Source organism: Electrona antarctica (genome assembly GCF_951216825.1).
Source record: "Electrona antarctica genome assembly, chromosome: 12".
NCBI classification, from domain to species: Eukaryota; Metazoa; Chordata; class Actinopteri; order Myctophiformes; family Myctophidae; genus Electrona; species Electrona antarctica.
The window spans coordinates 47,964,893-47,984,725 of record NC_136793.1 but is presented as its reverse complement, the minus strand read 5'-3'; the positions used below and the strand labels follow the sequence as shown (position 1 = coordinate 47,984,725).

The 19,833-nt window shown below is 46.1% G+C and overlaps 1 protein-coding gene across 1 annotated transcript in view; it reads right to left on the bottom strand.

The window, feature by feature from the left end:
* Positions 1-19,833, bottom strand: part of LOC306934468 (putative E3 ubiquitin-protein ligase HECTD4) — a 109,361-nt gene that overhangs the window by 48,735 nt on the left and 40,793 nt on the right. Inside the window, 17 exon segments of the mRNA XM_079517037.1 lie at positions 89-224; positions 856-1,058; positions 2,074-2,155; positions 2,714-2,903; positions 3,647-3,930; positions 6,274-6,427; positions 6,997-7,181; positions 8,654-8,800; positions 9,591-9,757; positions 10,469-10,616; positions 12,010-12,145; positions 13,176-13,348; positions 13,493-13,581; positions 13,714-13,818; positions 13,965-14,157; positions 14,840-15,085; positions 16,955-17,118. Of these exon segments, the coding sequence (XP_079373163.1) occupies positions 89-224; positions 856-1,058; positions 2,074-2,155; positions 2,714-2,903; positions 3,647-3,930; positions 6,274-6,427; positions 6,997-7,181; positions 8,654-8,800; positions 9,591-9,757; positions 10,469-10,616; positions 12,010-12,145; positions 13,176-13,348; positions 13,493-13,581; positions 13,714-13,818; positions 13,965-14,157; positions 14,840-15,085; positions 16,955-17,118 (2,802 nt within the window).

The following is a 19,833-nucleotide window of genomic DNA, read 5'->3' as shown; positions in this document are numbered from 1 at the left end:
AACCAAATTCTTGTTCACATATCCCGCTATACCGAGTAGAAGCGTGGCCCCGCGGGTGGCAGAAGACTGATGACTGGCGCTGCCTTACCTTCTCTGCAGTGCTGGTCCAGATCTGAGCCGTGTTGGACTCGGGGGCAGTGAGCAGGCTGTGCAGCAGGGCGATCACCTCAGCCGCCATGCTGTTGGCTACGTGGCCGCTGATGAATGGCCTGACAGGGTCTGTCCTGCAGAGGCAGCAGAGAGAGAGAGAGAGAGATAGAGTCAGAAATGATCATAAGCGGTGGCGCAGTCGGTAGCGCTGTCACTTAACAGCTAGAAGGTCATGGGTTTGATTCCTGCTGGGGACACTGGGGGCGTGTTCTCTCCTCCGCATCATCAGTGCCAATACCCTGAGCGGGGTTGGCGAAAGGGCCTTTCTGTGTGGGGTTTGCATGTTCTCCCCGTGTCCCCTACGGTTGGTACACTCACAAAAAACATGCAGTAATCCTGGTTTCTAAACTGCCTCCCCCTGGCCAGCCGGGGCGCCTGATGGAGGGGGAAGGAACTGGTTGGAATAACGCGTTCCTTCGCGCTACAGTATGTCCTACCTTGGAAACCCCCCGTCCCCCCCCCCGTCAGGTAAAAAGAAGCGGCTTGGACTCCTCATGTTGCTCTCCCCAGGTTGGCAGAGGGAGTGTAGCGCCCATGATTACACTAGACAATCGACACTGGGTGAAAAAAATGTGTTGAAATGGTAAGAAATAAGAAGTAAGAAATGGTCACAAGCAAAGCCAGGTTAGATTTCAGTCTAAATAATTCAGCTGTCCTTGACATTTGTTTGTATGAAAATCCCTCCACACTGCAGAGGTTACCTACCTGGCCAGGTCTGCGTTCCTGTCCCTGCAGACGGCGGTCTGAGCGGTCTTCTTCTTGTCGCCGGTGCTGATGCCTCCGGCGGCCTCCGGGGCCAGAGCCTCCACGGGCGGTCCCACGCTCACGATGAGCCCAGACTGGGCCCACTTGTTGGCCTTCCGCAGGGCGGCGGACGCCTCCTCTGTGATCACCTCACAGCTTCCGCTCTGAGCAGGTCGGGGGAAAAAAAGAACAGCAGGGGGTTAGGGCACGTTTTACCATTTCCTACATAAAACAATACATACGTTATTTAAAAATATTTAAAAACATTTAACACAATCAGTGCTGGGATTCCTTCAAAATAGAAGCTCTGGGGTGCCGGAAAGACATGGCCGCTTTTACTCTGAACCCATCCCCCCCCCCGGAAACAATCCGGGAAAAAAAACAGAGAAATATATTGCTAGCTTACCTTGCTCTCGATTTCATTTATACGATACATGATCCAAAAAGCGTTCATATTTTGAACGAGAGGCGGATGGGGAGCAGAAATCAAGCGCTAGTATATCCATCAGATCAAAACCACGGAGAGTGCCTTAGATGAGCAGATACGAGGCATTCTTTCTGCCGTGCTAACAGGCTAGTGAACGGTAAGCTAATATGACTGAAGAGCGAAGTACGGTGGCCGAGAGTCCGACTGAAAGAAAATTCAGAATATTCTCCCCTCGCCTGATATCATTGAGGATGCGCTAGGACGTGTACACTACACACGTCCAATGCATGCGTCGGTTGGATTCCCTATGACGTGTGGACACGTCGGATGGACGGAAACGGTTAATCACAAAAAACCTTTTCAACAACACATTCCCAAAGACAGGTATAGAGCGTCGCAGTCCCGCCCCCTACCATGGACCAGGAAATGAATCCCAATGCATTTTTCCCATAGACATTTCCATTAGTATTTATTTAAAGACGGTTACGCCACGGACAAAGCCAACTCGAGTCGTGACAACTCATGACAACACAAACAATATTTTGGACCAAACAAATAATTACAAAGAAGAAAAACAACAAAAAAAGTGTTGTAACCTGCCGTTTTCTTCTTCTTTCTAATTATGTTTTCGACCCCAAAAATTGTGTTTGTTGTCATGATTTGTCACGACTCGATTCTAATCCCAGATTCCGATTCTAATCAAAATCAGCTTGATTTGCGGCCGATTCTTGGGTCATAGTGAATCCTCTCACCTTGGTCATGTCTCTGTCCATCTTCACCACCTTCTCCATGTTGGCTCCTGTGCCGAGGCGGAAGGGCCGTCCCTCTGAACTGCTGCATGTCAAGAGGAGGAGGAGGAGCAGGCAAGAGCAGCCACGTCAGACAAGCACTGAAAACCTTGGCTGGTGGGAATTTATAACTCTGGCAGGAGGTTGCGGTCCCTAAAGACTATGAAGGCCCGACATTCAAACAGCTTTTTCCCCACGTCTATCCGGCTCCTCAATGCTGCTGGTGTCCCCCCCTGACCCCCTCCTATCCTCCCTCCCCTCCACCCCCACTCAGAGTGGAATGGACTGACTTGTGCTGTCTGACCTGAACACTTGAACTGTCTGCACTTTATATTTATTCACTATACTTTGCACATGTTGTTTTCGCACTGTCTTGTCGACTTGTCCTGTTTGGTCATACAAGAGTGTTGCATAATAGCACCAAAAATCCCATTAAGACCGGGAAAGAATCAGTCTCATCTTCGATTTTGCTTTTAATCATGAAAGTGTTTGAAACGTTTTGAATAATTTTGCTGGGGGTCCTTGGGGGCACGTTTTCATATTGGGCTCCACGGCCAAATATATCAATTTGGGCGTCCTCGGCATGAAAACGTTTGAATGGTACCTGAGCAGCGGTTGCAGGACCTCGTGAGATGACTGGTCCTCTCTCTTGTGGATGAAGATGGACAGCTTTCCGTCCACGGCCTCGCCCTCCTCCCCGCCGTCCTTGTCGGATTTCAGAGCTCCTTTGGAGCTGGCCCGGGACAGGCTGGTGTCGGGCTCCGATGAGCTGGGTGACAGCAGCGTCTGGCAGCCTGCCACAGAACATCACAGAGAGATTCTGATAAATCACTGTTTCACAAATAGTGGGCCAGGAGCAATGTTTATGAGTCGAGTAAAAATCCCATTCATTTAAAAAATATATAAATATTTCAAAAGTTTTTACTATACTTTATTATATTATATTTTATTTATATTACTAACCACAACGGTGGCTATTAAAAAGAGAGATGTGTTGGGGTGAGCAGTGGGTGAGTCGATTATCACCGCGGCTTCAGTGACATCATGTTGTAGTTTTCCCAACCACCGCGGTGAATAGGTTATCACCTAAAAACTCTCACTTTGGTTCCCAAACTGGGGACCCCTAGGGGTCCTTGAGGGAGTTCCAGGGGGTCCCCAGCTAAATGATAGTTAGGAACCAAATGGACCCTTATGGGTCTGTAACTCTGAGAGTGTAGAAATGGAAGCAAATGGACCCTAATGGGTCCATTTGGTTCCATTTGTACACTCTCAGAGTTAAATTAACTAATTTTACAATATAAATTGGGGTCTCAGAGATAGAAATGCCATTTAATGAGGGACCATAGCCTAAATGCATGTACTGTAAAACTGGGGGTCCTTCAAATTAAACGGGTTGAGAATCACTGCTAGAGCCGTAAAGATCTTCTCTTATGGGGGTCCCTGGAATATCTTATTCAAATGGGGGTCTGCGGGCTAATAAGTGTCAATTTGGGGGTCCTTGACATGAGAAAGTTTGGGGACCACTGCTATACAGTACCTGGCACCACGTAGTCGGCCAGCTTGGCCAGCAGCAGGGCAGCGATGCGCGAGGCGGGGTCCGTGGCGTCCTGCTGCTCCAGGGCGTCCAGCGTGCTGATGGAGTAGCTCCAGGAAGGCAGGGCCACGTTCCCGCAGTCCTCCACGCTCATGAGGGGCAGCGCGGCCCGGCACAGCTGCAGGATGATCAGCACCAGCTTGGGAGAGGGTCTCTGGTCCAGCAGCAGAGACAGCAGCTTGGACACGCAGGCCGGCTGGCTCAGGATGGCTTTGCCTATGTGGCTCCTATAATGAAACACAAAACAACATGGTGGATTGACAGTGAATTGTTATAATTACTTTGGGTGCATATGTTTTCTGTACTCAACACAACGGTGCAAACAGAGTAGAGTTCTCAACCGGCCTGAAAATTAAGGCGCGGCCCTAACTGGTCCGGCCCGAGGCCGGCCCGACTAATTAGCATACATTCCCAAACGACCCTAAAACGTCGACGGTGGGGTCGGGTTTGGGCAGAATTTGAGAACTCTATCACAGAGTAAAAGTGAAATGCCAGTCAGCACCATCTTCATAATAGATAAATACACAAACGGACAGACCAGAATTAGTAGGGCCCTACTAATTTAGCATACATTTAGGTCCAAAAAACGTCGGGTCGGGTTCGGGCAGAATTTGAGAACTCTATAAACACAGCGTTTACCTGGACAGGTTATTGTACTCAACAGTACTAACATAAATTACCTGGACAGGTTATTGTACTCAACAGTACTAACATAAATTACCTGGACAGGTCATTGTACTCAGCACAGTACCAACAGTTTACCTGGACAGGTCATTGTACTCAGCACAGTACCAACAGTTTACCTGGACAGACAGGTCATTGTACTCAGCACAGTACCAACTGTTTACCTGGACAGGTCATTGTACTCAGCACAGTACCAACTGTTTACCTGGACAGGTCATTGTACTCAGCACAGTACCAACAGTTTACCTGGACAGGTCATTGTACTCAGCACAGTACCAACAGTTTACCTGGACAGGTCATTGTACTCAGCACAGTACCAACTGTTTACCTGGACAGGTCATTGTACTCAGCACAGTACCAACTGTTTACCTGGACAGGTCATTGTACTCAGCACAGTACCAACTGTTTACCTGGACAGGTCATTGTACTCAGCACAGTACCAACTGTTTACCTGGACAGGTCATTGTACTCAGCACAGTACCAACTGTTTACCTGGACAGGTCATTGTACTCAGCACAGTACCAACAGTTTACCTGGACAGGTCATTGTACTCAGCACAGTACCAACTGTTTACCTGGACAGGTCATTGTACTCAGCACAGTACCAACAGTTTACCTGGACAGGTCATTGTACTCAGCACATTACCAACAGTTTACCTGGACAGGTCATTGTACTCAGCACATTACCAACAGTTTACCTGGACAGGTCATTGTACTCAGCACAGTACCAACTGTTTACCTGGACAGGTCATTGTACTCAGCACAGTACCAACAGTTTACCTGGACAGGTCATTGTACTCAGCACAGTACCAACTGTTTACCTGGACAGGTCATTGTACTCAGCACAGTACCAACAGTTTACCTGGACAGGTCATTGTACTCAGCACATTACCAACAGTTTACCTGGACAGGTCATTGTACTCAGCACAGTACCAACAGTTTACCTGGACAGGTCATTGTACTCAGCACAGTACCAACAGTTTACCTGGGCAGGTCATTGTACTCAGCACAGTACCAACTGTTTACCTGGACAGGTCATTGTACTCAGCACAGTACCAACAGTTTACCTGGACAGGTCATTGTACTCAGCACAGTACCAACTGTTTACCTGGACAGGTCATTGTACTCAGCACAGTACCAACAGTTTACCTGGACAGGTCATTGTACTCAGCACAGTACCAACTGTTTACCTGGACAGGTCATTGTACTCAGCACAGTACCAACTGTTTACCTGGACAGGTCATTGTACTCAGCACAGTACCAACTGTTTACCTGGACAGGTCATTGTACTCAGCACAGTACCAACAGTTTACCTGGACAGGTCATTGTACTCAGCACAGTACCAACAGTTTACCTGGGCAGGTCATTGTACTCAGCACAGTACCAACTGTTTACCTGGACAGGTCATTGTACTCAGCACAGTACCAACAGTTTACCTGGACAGGTCATTGTACTCAGCACAGTACCAACTGTTTACCTGGACAGGTCATTGTACTCAGCACAGTACCAACAGTTTACCTGGACAGGTCATTGTACTCAGCACAGTACCAACTGTTTACCTGGACAGGTCATTGTACTCAGCACAGTACCAACTGTTTACCTGGACAGGTCATTGTACTCAGCACAGTACCAACTGTTTACCTGGACAGGTCATTGTACTCAGCACAGTACCAACAGTTTACCTGGACAGGTCATTGTACTCAGCACAGTACCAACAGTTTACCTGGACAGGTCATTGTACTCAGCACAGTACCAACTGTTTACCTGGACAGGTCATTGTACTCAGCACATTACCAACAGTTTACCTGGACAGGTCATTGTACTCAGCACAGTACCAACTGTTTACCTGGACAGGTCATTGTACTCAGCACAGTACCAACTGTTTACCTGGACAGGTCATTGAGCAGACTGAGCACATCCTGTAGTGCGTCGTTGCCCGCCGCCTGGTTGCCACAGCACTCCGTGGCTCGGGCCAGGTGATTGGTCAGCAGGCTGGACACCTGCCGCGCCAGACCCGAGTGCACCGCGTCCGTCGAGCCACCTTTGTTTGAGAAGCAACAGGGGAGAGGAGCATTGTTGTGATATGACAAGTAACACATTAAATAACACTTAAAAATAAACAATAGCGGAAATAGCCCATCTACAAGCTCAAAACATGTTGCATGGTGACACGTTTTGAGCTTGTAGATCTGCCATTTCCACTTTTTGAAAGTTTTTGAAAGTATATTGACATTTTGAACATGGAAACGATTATGACGACTATAGAGGGTATGCGCATGCTTAAAGTGAATGGCACGTCGAGTGGCAAATCGAGTGGCAAAGCAACATGCAAAGTGAGTTTAACATTGTTTAATGTTGTTTAATGCAATCAGATAGGACTTTTCTGTTTGGATGCATGGGCTGTCAAGGCCAGAAAGTAGTTTTTTGCCACTCAGTAGGCATTCCTGCATAACTTCCGGGTTTGATGATGTTGTCACGTGCATACTGCATACCCTCTATAGCAATTATGTAAAAAAGATTATCTCAAATAATCACGATTAGGCGATTACATAATAATAATTATGACAGGCCTTTACAAAAAGCAGCAAGAATGAGGCTGAAATACGGTACCTTCCACCTTCTCCCACTCGATGCAGCGGTTGGCCAGCACCTGGAAGGCAGCCCAGGCCATGGTGGCCACCTTCTGCTTCTTGGTCTGCTTCTCGTTGGAGCTGCACTCCCTCTGTCCGCTGAGGCTGCACAGACGGTCCATGAGCTGCACCAGACCGCTGCGCACCAGACACTGCTCCTCACTCCTATAGGGGGTGGGAGGGAGGAGTACAGTAAGGGGCTTATTCATACTCCACATTTAGGTGACAAGGTCACCTCATCACCTAAAACTGGAGGTGTGAATAGGCCTTAACACATTTAGACCGGAGGACGATTCTTAAAAAATGTCTTCTAAATCCTATAAGTATGTCAGTGGTGCTCAACCTTTTTCATGTGAAAGACCCCCAGAATTATCTGTATTTGAGTTAAAAATGTTCACTCTGAAAGAATATATATTCTAAGATTTGCGCCACATTTTCACGATTATTGAAAAATAGCAGATCTACAAGCTCATAGCGCGGCACCGAGTGCCGCGCTATGAGCTTGTAGATCTGCTATTTTTCAATAGCTAAAGTATAACATAATGCTTAAAACACCAAAAGGGGTTCCCGCCCAAAATGGGTTAAGGGGGCGCAATGATTTAATCCTAGGGCTGTCACCAATACAAATTCAAGTTGACGATAAATTGTCACGCAAATAAATGCCATTACGGGCAGTTTCTTTTTTTTTGTAGGCTTCATAAGCACAAATTGCACAGGGCAGATATGTCATAGCCTGGGTTCCAGCCTGAATCGCTGCGTTCCGTGAATCTGTTTTGTCACTTCGTTACTCAAGTCTGGAAAGAGTCCTATCTCCAAGGTAGGCGGGACATGTAAACGACCCATGGCTTCTGATTGGTCTGTGGTGCGGGTAATAAAAAAAAAAGACCACGTTGACATATCAATGCGCACTGCGCAGCTAACTGCGCTGCACCGCTGTTGCCCTGCACCATACGTATCATTCACTAAACTCACCCCACACAGCCGTCGGGTTTTTTTGTACTACTGAATCTGACATAGTGGACTACCGAGTCAAATTTGTGTTTACTTTTTACCGTAGGTTTTACTAGTCAAGTCCCGAGTGAGAAAAGCATAGACAGAGTGGCGCTTGGCTGATGACGTAACAGGTGACGTTATGAAATGCTACCTGCTGGCCAGACTGAGTAGCGAAGTGACAAAAACGGATCCACGGCTAGATATGACAAATAAGTTATAACTTACATACAAAGAAACTGCTGAAACATTTATAAGAATTTTAACATAGTCGAAATAGCTGATCTACAAGCTTACAACACGTCTTGTAGATCTGCTATTTAGGCTATTTTTGGAAAAAGTTGAAATTTGTATGAACATTTTTCAACGAGGAAACAATTATGACGATTATGCAAAATAATGGCAATTATCTCAAATAATTGCGATTAAGCGATTATGAAATAATTGTGACAGACCTATTTAATCCATTACCCGCTCAACGGGCTGCTATGCAGTGAATACTTGTAGATCAGCTAGTGATTAGCTAGCTATTTTCGCAGGACACTGATTTTCTGCAAACTGTTAGGATTAAGAAGATTCTTTTTCTGTATCGGCCTCAGTTCTTGATGCAGGGTTAATCAAAATTGTCATCCAATGAATGCTCTTGCCTGGTGTAGGGGATTGTGCACAGCATTCCAATGCTGTTGGCGCAGGCGATGGGATAGCGAGCGCAGAGAGACACCACAGATGTCATGGTCTCCCCAAAGGCCTCCTGCACCTGCTCAACCATGCCCCCACAGGTCAGCTCTTCAATCCTGAGAAAACACCTCATAATGTTACAGTTGGGTGCCACCGATATTGTCCCTTATCATTTGACCCATTTAGGCCTGACCTCAAAATTTAAAAAATTCCTTCTAAATCCTCCAGTTTTCTGAAATAAATATTTTCACGATTTTTCAAAAATAGCAGACCTACAAAGCTCGTAGCGCGCCACTCGGTGGCGCGCTATGAGCTTGTAGATCTGCTATTTTTCAATAGCTAAATTATAACAATGTTTAAAACACCAAAAGGGGTTCCCGCCCAAAATGGGTTAACTGTCCTTTTGCGCAGATCACGCAAAACTCAGCAAAAAGAAAAGGACAATATCGATGGCCTCCAACTGTATGTAATAATAAATCGTGAAAATAAATATTCAAACATCTCTCTCTCCCCATTTCTTGTGTACCTACTTTACTATCAACAAAGGCATACAAAGCCCCAAAAATAAATCTTAACAAAAAAACCCATACACACAACTTTTCATCAATTAAAAAACAACTAAAAAGAAACAACAATTTTTCAAATGCATAAGACCATATATTTCCAAATAGTAGCCCTGCCTCAAATAGCCACCTAGTTCCTTTTAAACACCCGGGGTCCAAATCGCTTTTGCTTATTAAACGCCCGGGCTACTATTTGGAAAAATACGATATGTAGATCTGCTATTTTACACTAATTTGGGTCCTGGGCAAAGGCCTAATGTCTCATCTAAAAGGTTTGGGGGAACCACTGGTATAAGGTATGTATCTGAGTGACATCTAGGTGTATTGCGTGTTGCTCTCGCACCTGGGGCCGCCTTGCAGCACCATGGTGACGGGCCCCACCAGGTGCGTGACTCCACCCACTCTGACGGCGGCGGTGAGCAGCTCCCTCATGTGCACCAGCGCCTGCTTCCGCGTGCTGCCGCGCCTCCAGCGCGTCTGGGCCGCCGCCAGGAAACTGCTACTGGACACCTGTGGAGGAAGCAGGGGTCAACATGTGTTTATATTACTGGACACCTGAGGAGGAAGCAGGGGTCAACATGTGTTTATATTACTGGACACCTGAGGAGGAAGCAGGGGTCAACATGTGTTTATATTACTGGACACCTGTGAGGAGGAAGCAGGGGTCAACATGTGTTTATATTACTGGACACCTGTGAGGAGGAAGCAGGGGTCAACATGTGTTTATACTACTGGACACCTGAGGAGGAAGCAGGGGTCAACATGTGTTTATATTACTGGACACCTGTGAGGAGGAAGCAGGGGTCAACATGTGTTTATATTACTGGACACCTATGAGGAGGAAGCAGGGGTCAACATGTGTTTATATTACTGGACACCTATGAGGAGGAAGCAGGGGTCAACATGTGTTTATATTACTGGACACCTATGAGGAGGAAGCAGGGGTCAACATGTGTTTATATTACTGGACACCTGAGGAGGAAGCAGGGGTCAACATGTGTTGACCACCATGTGGACAACATTTACACTGGCCCAACCAGTGTGATTTCTACTCTAGAGGGGGCGGGTGCCAGTCGAAAAACATGGATCCTATTGGATCACCGATCTGAGCACATTTCTGTTGACAAAATAAACTGTAGACTTAGTCAACTAATACATTTCAGATGACCAAACACTGTGACTAACACTAAATCAAAAGGTTTCCGACACTGGTCTACTTACAGTCTGATCGGGAGTAGTCCCAATGAAGGCGAAGAGCTGTCCCAGCAGCACGCTGTATGTGGGCTTGTCACGGCTGTCCTCGATGGCCAAGGACTGCAGCAGGGTGAAGGAACTGCTGCGGTGACTGGTCGGGTCACGGTGGCGCCTCCTGGAAGATGAGTTGAGCATGCACATATTTAGGGGCGGCCCTACAGCAGACGAGTGGGTACTAGAGAGTAGAGACTGAGGCTGTTTGTAAATCTGAAGGTCGCTGGTTCGACCCTTAGCTTGCCCACACTAAACACGTCAAAGCGTCCATGAGCAAACCCTCTAACAGCTCTAACCTGACTCCGCCAGATGTGGGGCGGTATTGATTCACAAGTTCACAATGGGATCGCTCAGGGATGGGCGTTGAAACCGGCCGTGGCGGGATGGACCAATCAGTGGCAACTATACGGGCGGGATCTTGGCGAGACCGGTTGTGACGCCATCGAGATGCACCTGTTGCAATTGTATTACCTATCGCCTTAAAATTTGAAAATCGTCTTCTATTGTTGAGAGCAAGCGAAGACATAACCTACATCCAACACGATAGTGAGGGGTGGGCTGGGTGCAGTACTACTTAGTTTAGAGTAGACTAGTCATTTGGTTAGACCAGTCATTAGTCCTACAACTACAACCTATCTCAAACCCTCACCCTAACCCTAACCTCCCACACCTAAACCTAACCTTAACCCATGTCTAACCAGTAACCAATGACTAGTCTAAACTAAGTATGCACCCCGTGAGGGGTTTCTAAAAAGTGTTGAACCTAATGCGATCAGGCGTTCGTTAACACTTTTGTCATTCGCGGGGGTTGTTTACTTTCTTGCTGGCGCAATTACCATACGTCATGTAGACGCATCAATAATATGATTGACGGACGGTCCCATCCAAACCTATCACGTAGTTTAGAAAAAGGGACGGCTTTCTTCAGCGATTGGGCTACAGAGATCCCAGATCGAAGTACGTTGTGATTGTGTAGCAAGCGTTTCAGTCTTCAGTCAGGCTTCAGTCAGGTGAAAACAGCTCCCCCTGTGTGCTCCTCTGAGCAGCCCTCTGCTGGGTGAATGCAGAAAAGTAATTTCCCTAAAAATCACTATTTACATCTGAACGTCGGGCGGATTGGACAAAAACAATAACTTTGGAGTATTTTCCTGAGAAAACAAGCAGCAAAGAAACGACAATGAGTGGATCCGCGCGCGCGCATTGATCCTCATGATGGGAAGAACGTAGGCACTGTCTAGCAGCCTGGGCAGCACGAAAGGTTAATGTTGAGCTTCGGCTGCTTGGAATTGATATAAACCTTACAACCCGCCATATGACGGGTATATGGCGACCTTCGGGGTTAAATCTTAACCCGTCATGTGACGGGTTCCGAAGCGTTTTAGCGTCATGAGTGTTAAGAAGGTCACAAACCCAGGACATTGAGATTGTGTGGTGTGTGCATTAAGCCAACAGAGCCATCAAGGTTTTCTTTTTGCAGATATGTTACCAGAACAAAAGAAAAAGAAGACAGAAACCTTTGAGTGGCGTGTGTGAACTCCAGGTCCTGGTTGGCGATCATCTCCAGATCAGAGGGAGCAGACATGCTGCGTAGGAAGACTGGCTGTTTGACCATGGGGTTGGTCGTCTTGGCGTCCGACACAGACTTCGAGGCTGGGACAGTGGATGAGGAGAATATCCAGGGATTGGATACATATTAATGCCTGATTTAGGATACGGTCACTTACAGCATTGGTTCTCAACCTTTTCAGGCGGTGACCCGCAAAGATGATCATATTTGAACTGGGGATCACCCCCCCCCATCTTGACAAGCACTTAGAATTGTAGAGTTGAGGCAAAATGACAGAAGCTCAGGCATTGCTAGTTTTTTGATAATCTATTTAAAAAAAAAATTGGTTTCATTTTATGCTCTTGAGAGTTAAATTATTGTTAATCTTAACACCTTGCTTGCCCGGACCTATTTAATCCATGTGCCCATCATTTATAGCTCCCGGACCACTTTTACCGGCGCACCGGAAGTTGTTGTCAATGTCTGTGTAGCAGCTAACAATAGCCACACCACTCTAGAGTCGATCGACAACGGGACAACGGGAGGTAAGAATAAATCTATCGAGACTAGCGACTGGACCGCGGAGCGCCGTCTAACACAGGATATTGTTTCATAATTAGACGGGATGATTTAGATCGCGAGTTATGAACGTTTTAAGATTTTCGTTTTCGTCAGCTAAACAGGCAGGGAACATTTTCGATGACGTGTCACTGTTTGACACGTCATCGGATTGGGCAACAAGCGCTCCTAGACTGTGGAGCGAAGCGATCGGTTTTGATATCATTAATCTTTGTCCTATTTATCAATCTTCGGCTTGGGCACTTGACAATGACCTTGAACTTGACGGAGATCTCCGCCCTGGGCCTCCATGGTGTTAATCTGCATTACTTTATTTACAAGAAGTCTACACAATTAGAGAATGTAGAAGAATTGTTATTTTTGTTAGTTTGCCTGTTATCTCTCCTAATGGTACCAACAAAATCTTATCCAACGATAAGAAAATATTCTTTAGTTTTGGGTCCGCGAGCCTATATCTCATCAAATGGTGGTCCGTGGCTCGAATGGCGAATAAATAATGGGCCTTGACATGAAAAGGGTTGAAAACCACTGTGTCCTCCTAAGGTTAAAATGTACCTGGTCCTGGTGTGCCAGCGGGCGTGCTGTTCAGACTCCTGCTGTGAGGACCGATGGTGACGTGCAGAAGCAGCTCAGTGCGGTTCATCAGGCTCTTCACCAGAGCTTTGGTTTTAGCCAGCGGGGTGCTGCTCTTCAGGTGGATGGAGTTTACATCCTGGAAGAACTTCTCCCTGTCGGTTCATTCAGATAAAAGACAGCGGAGACTGGAGTGAGACTCGTCCTTCCTGGTAATTGGACGCTATACCTCAGGTCAAGAAGCACACCCCCACCCCCGTCCCCGGGCTAAACAGCTGTATTCATTTGAATCGATTTACCTCAGTGCAAGGACAACATTTTCCAAATCGCTGAAGTCGAGGGGGACCTCCTTCAGGGAGCACAGCAGTTCCAGCTCCTTAATTTTGTTCTGGGTTAAACAAAACGATAAATCATGAGCAATCAGCGCCTCCCGCCACGGCCCACGCTGCACATAATTCTCAGGAGGGCGATGGCCGCACGGTGGCATGCAGGCAGCGAGCGGTGACGGCAGCACGCGTACCTCAAAGAAATGGTAGTCGTGGAAGAACGGAGCATTGTTCTCCAGCTTCCCCTGCTGGGCCTCGTCTACCTCATTCTGCCACTTCTGTTCCAGTTCCGCTACGCTCTGAAAGGCAACACATACACAACTGGAACCAAGGATGGACCATTCTAACCCGATCACTGGGTCGGGACCCTTTTGTGGGGCGTGGAGACATTTGTATGGGTCCCTTATTATTTGTTTTGCTATATTTAGTTTTTATCAGCGTTTACCTGCAGCTGACGCTGCATGGCGTTGATCTTCTTGAAGGTCTCCGCCATGATCTTGCAGACCAGGTCGTACTCCTCGGCGTGCTCCTCGCGGTACTGGAAGTTGACCAGCGACTGCAGGCCGTCCACCAGCGTCAGGTGCTTTATGACACACGACACGATGACCTCCTCCATCACGTCTGGCCTGATCACCTCCCTGACAAGCGGGATTAAAGTACATCTTCATACCGGACACGGAGGTAACCACGCGAATACAAACCTTCTTTATGCTATGCCAAGGGGCTAGCTTTGTTCGCTGGAAATGAAGGCACTAGTGGGAAGCTGCTGTTCCTGTTATAATGGCCCAGCAGATGTCGCTATTTCTTTCACCTTCTACTGGTGTCAAGACATTGTAAGCTCAATGTGACTCAATGACACTTTTGGTCGAACTTTACACTTGATTTCATTATCTTAGTAAACCTTTTCATAATCACTTTAAATCATCATGATATGTGTTTAGTAAATTATGGTCACATTCATTTTAAAGTTAATGATAAAGTAGGCTATGTTTCCGAGCCGGCCTCGCTGCGGTTGCGGCCAATAGCATTTGTTTCCGTTGCATTTCTTGACCGGATAGAGAAAGATGGGGGGTTTGAAAGCTACAGTCTGTAGAAACCAATGGCGTCACTTTGTCCATTTCGTTGTTCTATGCCATGTCATTAATCATTATAGGCATAATTTATAGCCTGCTGTACGCTGGTGTCGTGTGGTGAAAATAGATGATCTGCAAGCTCACAACGCGTGTTGCAATGCGACACATTGTGAATCTTGTGATCAGATATTTCGCGTAGCGCGACAACATATGTATAATTCCATGAACAGTACACGACCAGACTTACTTAATGCTGGGACGGAACTGGGGTCGAGCCCTGCCGGACACCTCCCGTAACCTCCCCATGATGCCCGGAGGCAGGCGGATGCGCGGCAGGTCGAAGTAGGCCCCCGGCATGAGGCCCGGCGGCGGGATGAGCACGTCAGAGGGGTAGGTGAACTCCCGGTCCTCGTCGATGGTCAGCGGCAGGGGGGAGGGGCTGGGCGTCAGCGCTGGAGAGATGGCACCGTTTGCCTCCACCTGCCATTGGCACCTGGACGCAATCACAAGGCCAAATACTGTTTGTTGTTGTTTTTTTTTCTCATTCAATTTTTTATTTGTTTTCTGATCAAGGACAAACAGCATAATCATTTTACAGTGTACAAAATTGAACTCAAAACACTCACTCACACACGCACACGTGTACGTACGTACGTACGTACGTACGCACGCACACGCACACGCACACGCACACGCGCACACACACACACACACACACACACACACACACACACACACACACACACACACACACACACACACACACACACACACACACACACACACACACACACACACACACACACACACACACACACACACACAAAACCCCCTCCCTCCCCCCCATCCTATTCACAGAATAATCAACCCACAACACATCCATTACATCACCGGGTCAGTAAGTCTTTCAGGTCTGATATTAGGTCTGTCCACATTGAAATTGTGCCCTCTTGGGCCTGATTAATCCTTGCCGATGACAATTCCAGATAAGCAATTGTTTCTTGTTGTTGATGCTGAAATAGCAACCATTACGTAAAAATATAATATATAAATGTTCTATTTTTGTACTCGACACTTTACTTAAATATGAACTTGATAGTTGTCTCGAAAACCAAATATGTTCTATTTTTGTACTATTCTTTCTACACCTGTGTATTTATAGTCTGTATATTTATAGTCTCAATGCACTTTAACTTTCATCTGGATAATCCCTCACTGTTAGATTCCACGTGAAAATTATGTATGAACTAATGATTGCTGGCTGTGTGACATTGGTTAACCAAGGGCCTGCCCCCTGCACCATGTGTGTACTTAAGCCTTACTATGTTGCCCCCTCGGGCTATGACCTGACGAAGATGTAATTGACACATCGAAACGTTGTCGCTTTTTACTTGCACCCTGTTACAAATAAAATAAGGGCCTAAATCGTCTGAGCTGCTCCAGTGCCTTCTTGTTCGCATAATATATAAACATTAAACACTATTATATAAAAGAATGAAATGAAAAACTATTTTTATAAGTCTGACTCTTATAATGAACTCTGTAGTGATTGCTATATCGTCTCTGTCGAGTGGAAACCTCCTATGTCCAAAATCTTTTCAGGATTCAAATTCAAGAACAGCAAAAAGTAGCAGATGGTCAAACTCAAAACGCTTCGCGTCGCACCTCGAGCTTATAGATCTGCTACTTTTTATGCTTTTGTGTGACAATGTAGTATGATCAAGTATAGTGTGACCAAGGCATTCATTTACGAACAAATATGGAGATAAGAGGGTTATGCTCGACAGCGTGATCATGACAGGGCTTCCACTTTTCATGTAGGGCAACACAACACAACATAGCACGAAAGAAACCTAACCTAACATGATTAGCTGAGCTATATTGAATTGCACAGAGCTTCGTGGGTTCTGCTTCCTACATTACAGTGCATGGTTTGTCCTGATCAATATCCCTTGCTTCAGTGAAGGCTCTGTGCTATGTATATATATATATATATAATTTTTTTTTCATTAACTCATCTGTGTCACCTTAGCTTTGAACCACTTTAACCAGTATTGTATCTGTTGGAATGTACAAGCTCATAGCGCTGCACCGAGTGTCGCGAGCATGTATATCTGCTATTTTTGAAAAATCTTGAAAAAGTGTGCAAATCTTTGAATATATATTCTTTCACAGCAAACGTTTTTTTTTAAAACTTCTATCTTTGCTTTTTATTGGGGGGGGGGGGGGGGGGGAGGTCCCTGGTACAACATATTTTCAGACTTTCAGATTTGTGGGGTCCTTGACATGAAATGGTTTGAGAACCACTGACATACGATTTAGGATTTAGAAGGTCTCAATGAGTTAAATGTTGCCCCGTCACCTTTGGAGCAGCTTGGAGCAGAGCAGATCGTGGCAGGCCTCCTCCTCCGGCGTCACCTCTGGCCCGTTGTACAGGATACGGAGCATGGAGCAGGCCAGCACCGACAGGCCCAACGCCAGGTCCGCCAGGAAGGGAAGCCCCCCGGAGACGTCCTCCGATGACTCCTGGAACAAACACATGGCGGGATGTCAGGATAAAGCTGGCGCTGCCTGCTGCTGATCACATTCTGCAATGGCATTATCACTCCACTACCAGAATCAGAATACAGTTGGGTGCCACCGATATTGACCCTTATCATTTGACCCATTTAGGCCTGACCTCATTATCACTCCACTACCAGAATCAGAATACAGTTGGGTGCCACCGATATTGACCCTTATCATTTGACCCATTTAGGCCTGACCTCAAAATTTAAAAAAATCCTTCTAAATCCTCCAGTTTTCTGAAATAAATATGTTCACGATTTTTCAAAAATAGCAGATCTACAAGCTCGTAGCGCGCCACTCGGTGGCGCGCTATGAGCTTGTAGATCTGCTATTTTTCAATAGCTAAATTATAACAATGTTTAAAACACCAAAAGGGGTTCCCGCCCAAAATGGGTTAACTGTCCTTTTGCGCAGATCACGCAAACCTCAGCAAAAAGAAAAGGACAATATCGATGGCCTCCAACTGTAGGGTCGACGACGTGGTGTCTTGGTTGCTAGGGCCGGGTTTACCAGCGCTCCACTTGCCTCCACACTTCCACAGACTATTCATCAAGTACTCTGCCAAGGTTCTAGGCTTATTATCCCACCCTCAATGTCTTCACATATTGTACAGTTAATATACAGTAAAACACATTATTCAGCCACATTACAGCCACCTGTTTTGCCCAATAGGACCACTCTACGCAACGTCGTCAAACGGCGACACGCACCTATGGTAACATCATTCTACAGGAGCGGACGTAGAATACGCACATCGACAGGCTGGGTGCTGGGCTAAAGAGACTTCAGTAGATGATGGATGGAGCCCGCACACCATATAGGTACAAAAGACTTTCTTTATTGAAGTTTCTGACAGCGTTTCGATCTATTTGATCTTCATCAGGGACCTGATGAACCTGATATACCTATATGGTGTGCGGGCTCCATCCATCATCTACTAACATCATTATACAGGTTTCTGCATTACACTTTTATTTATATTTGTTCTGCCCCATGGCCACCTAGCCCACTAGGGGGCGACCTTATACTGGTTTATGGACACTTAGTTCCTCTAGGTAGGAGGAGCCTTTACTTGTAACACTTCCTTGTTTTGTCATTCTGGTTTGAGCTTCAGAGCTAGCAGCAGCAGAATTATTCTCTCCTCACACAGGACCTTGAGAGTCATGAATCTGTAAGTTTCTGTTGTTTAGGGTTCTTAAAATGATTGTACTGTGCAGCAAGATGTATGACATGTGACAAGAAGCAATGTATGACATATAAGTTTGTTTCAAGACATTACAGATTACAATCAAAACATGGGTAACAGTAGGGTTTGTGAAACCGCTTGGGATTTGTGTTTGTTGATTATTTACTAAATGTAACTTGCCTGTATGTTGCCAATTGTAAGAAAGTACAATTTAAGTTTATGTCAATTGTTTGGCCATGCTGGCTTGTGCCTAATTAGACTTTGTCTGTTGGAGATACACCTGTTGTGGATCCTACTAATTAGTGCAGTGGTGTTTGACCTCAATTGGAACCAATTTGACTGCCTTTGATGTTGAGTTTGTGTTAATGTGAGAAGATTATGTACAATGACTGTAATACAATTCTTTCTTTGATTGCAGTTTTACAACTAAACATTCTACCAATGAAGAAACTCGTCTCTGTCTTTATTGGAGCTGTTGTTGTTAACTATCTGTCACGTCACATAAATGGGCACGTGATAAGGACAGAATAGTAAAAAGATTCACTTCAACGTGGTCGCTTCAAGAGGAAGGATAAGTTCAACACTGCAACACAGACACAACTTCCTGTAACCCGCACATCATGGATTTAAAAGAAAATGCATCAGAAGAAGAGACATTTGAGACAAGATCAAAGGTGTCTACACACTCTAGTAGATCCAACACATCTAATGTAAGTGCAGCGGCTACAAAGGCACGCGCCAAAGTTCTTGCTGCCCGGGTCAAGCTTACTTTTGCTAAAAGAGAAGCCGACCTACTCAAGCAACAAGCTGGATTGCAGGCAGATTTGCACGTACTTGAGGCTGAAAGGGAAGCTACTGCAGCATTGGCAGAAGCTGAATTCTTGGAAGAAGCTGTAGAGAACGAAAGAGAAGGTTCATTCCGTGAACTAAATAATAAAACGCCACCGATTGACCCTGTTGAACGCACCAAAGAATATGTGCAGCAACTATCACTAGGAGGTAACCCTACACACACTGTCCATATGCAGCAACAGTCACTAGAAGTTAACCCTTCACACACCAACTTTAAGAAGATAGAACCTACCTCAACTCAGATGCAACACTCCACTACACATTACAACATGGACGATAATTGTGATGATGATGAGCTGAATTATCATTCCTTTAGCAGTACATCGATGGAGTCGAGTCCTCTTCAACAACAAACCCGCAGTGTGCCCTCATTTAATCCAGTCACAAAGGCGAAACCCTCCTTTCATACAGACTTGAGAACTGAACACAGGAGAAGTGTCAGCTTTCACAGGGAAAACCATGATGCACACGTTGCATATAGCCAACAAAGGTACTCCTTTGAGCCTCAACGGTCACAGTCTTACAGCACGTCAGGTCATAACCTTCAACAGGGGTACTCCTCTAGGCCCCAGCAGCCACAATCTTACAGTACACCAGATCATAACCTACCGACTAAATCCGAAGCATCTGACTTA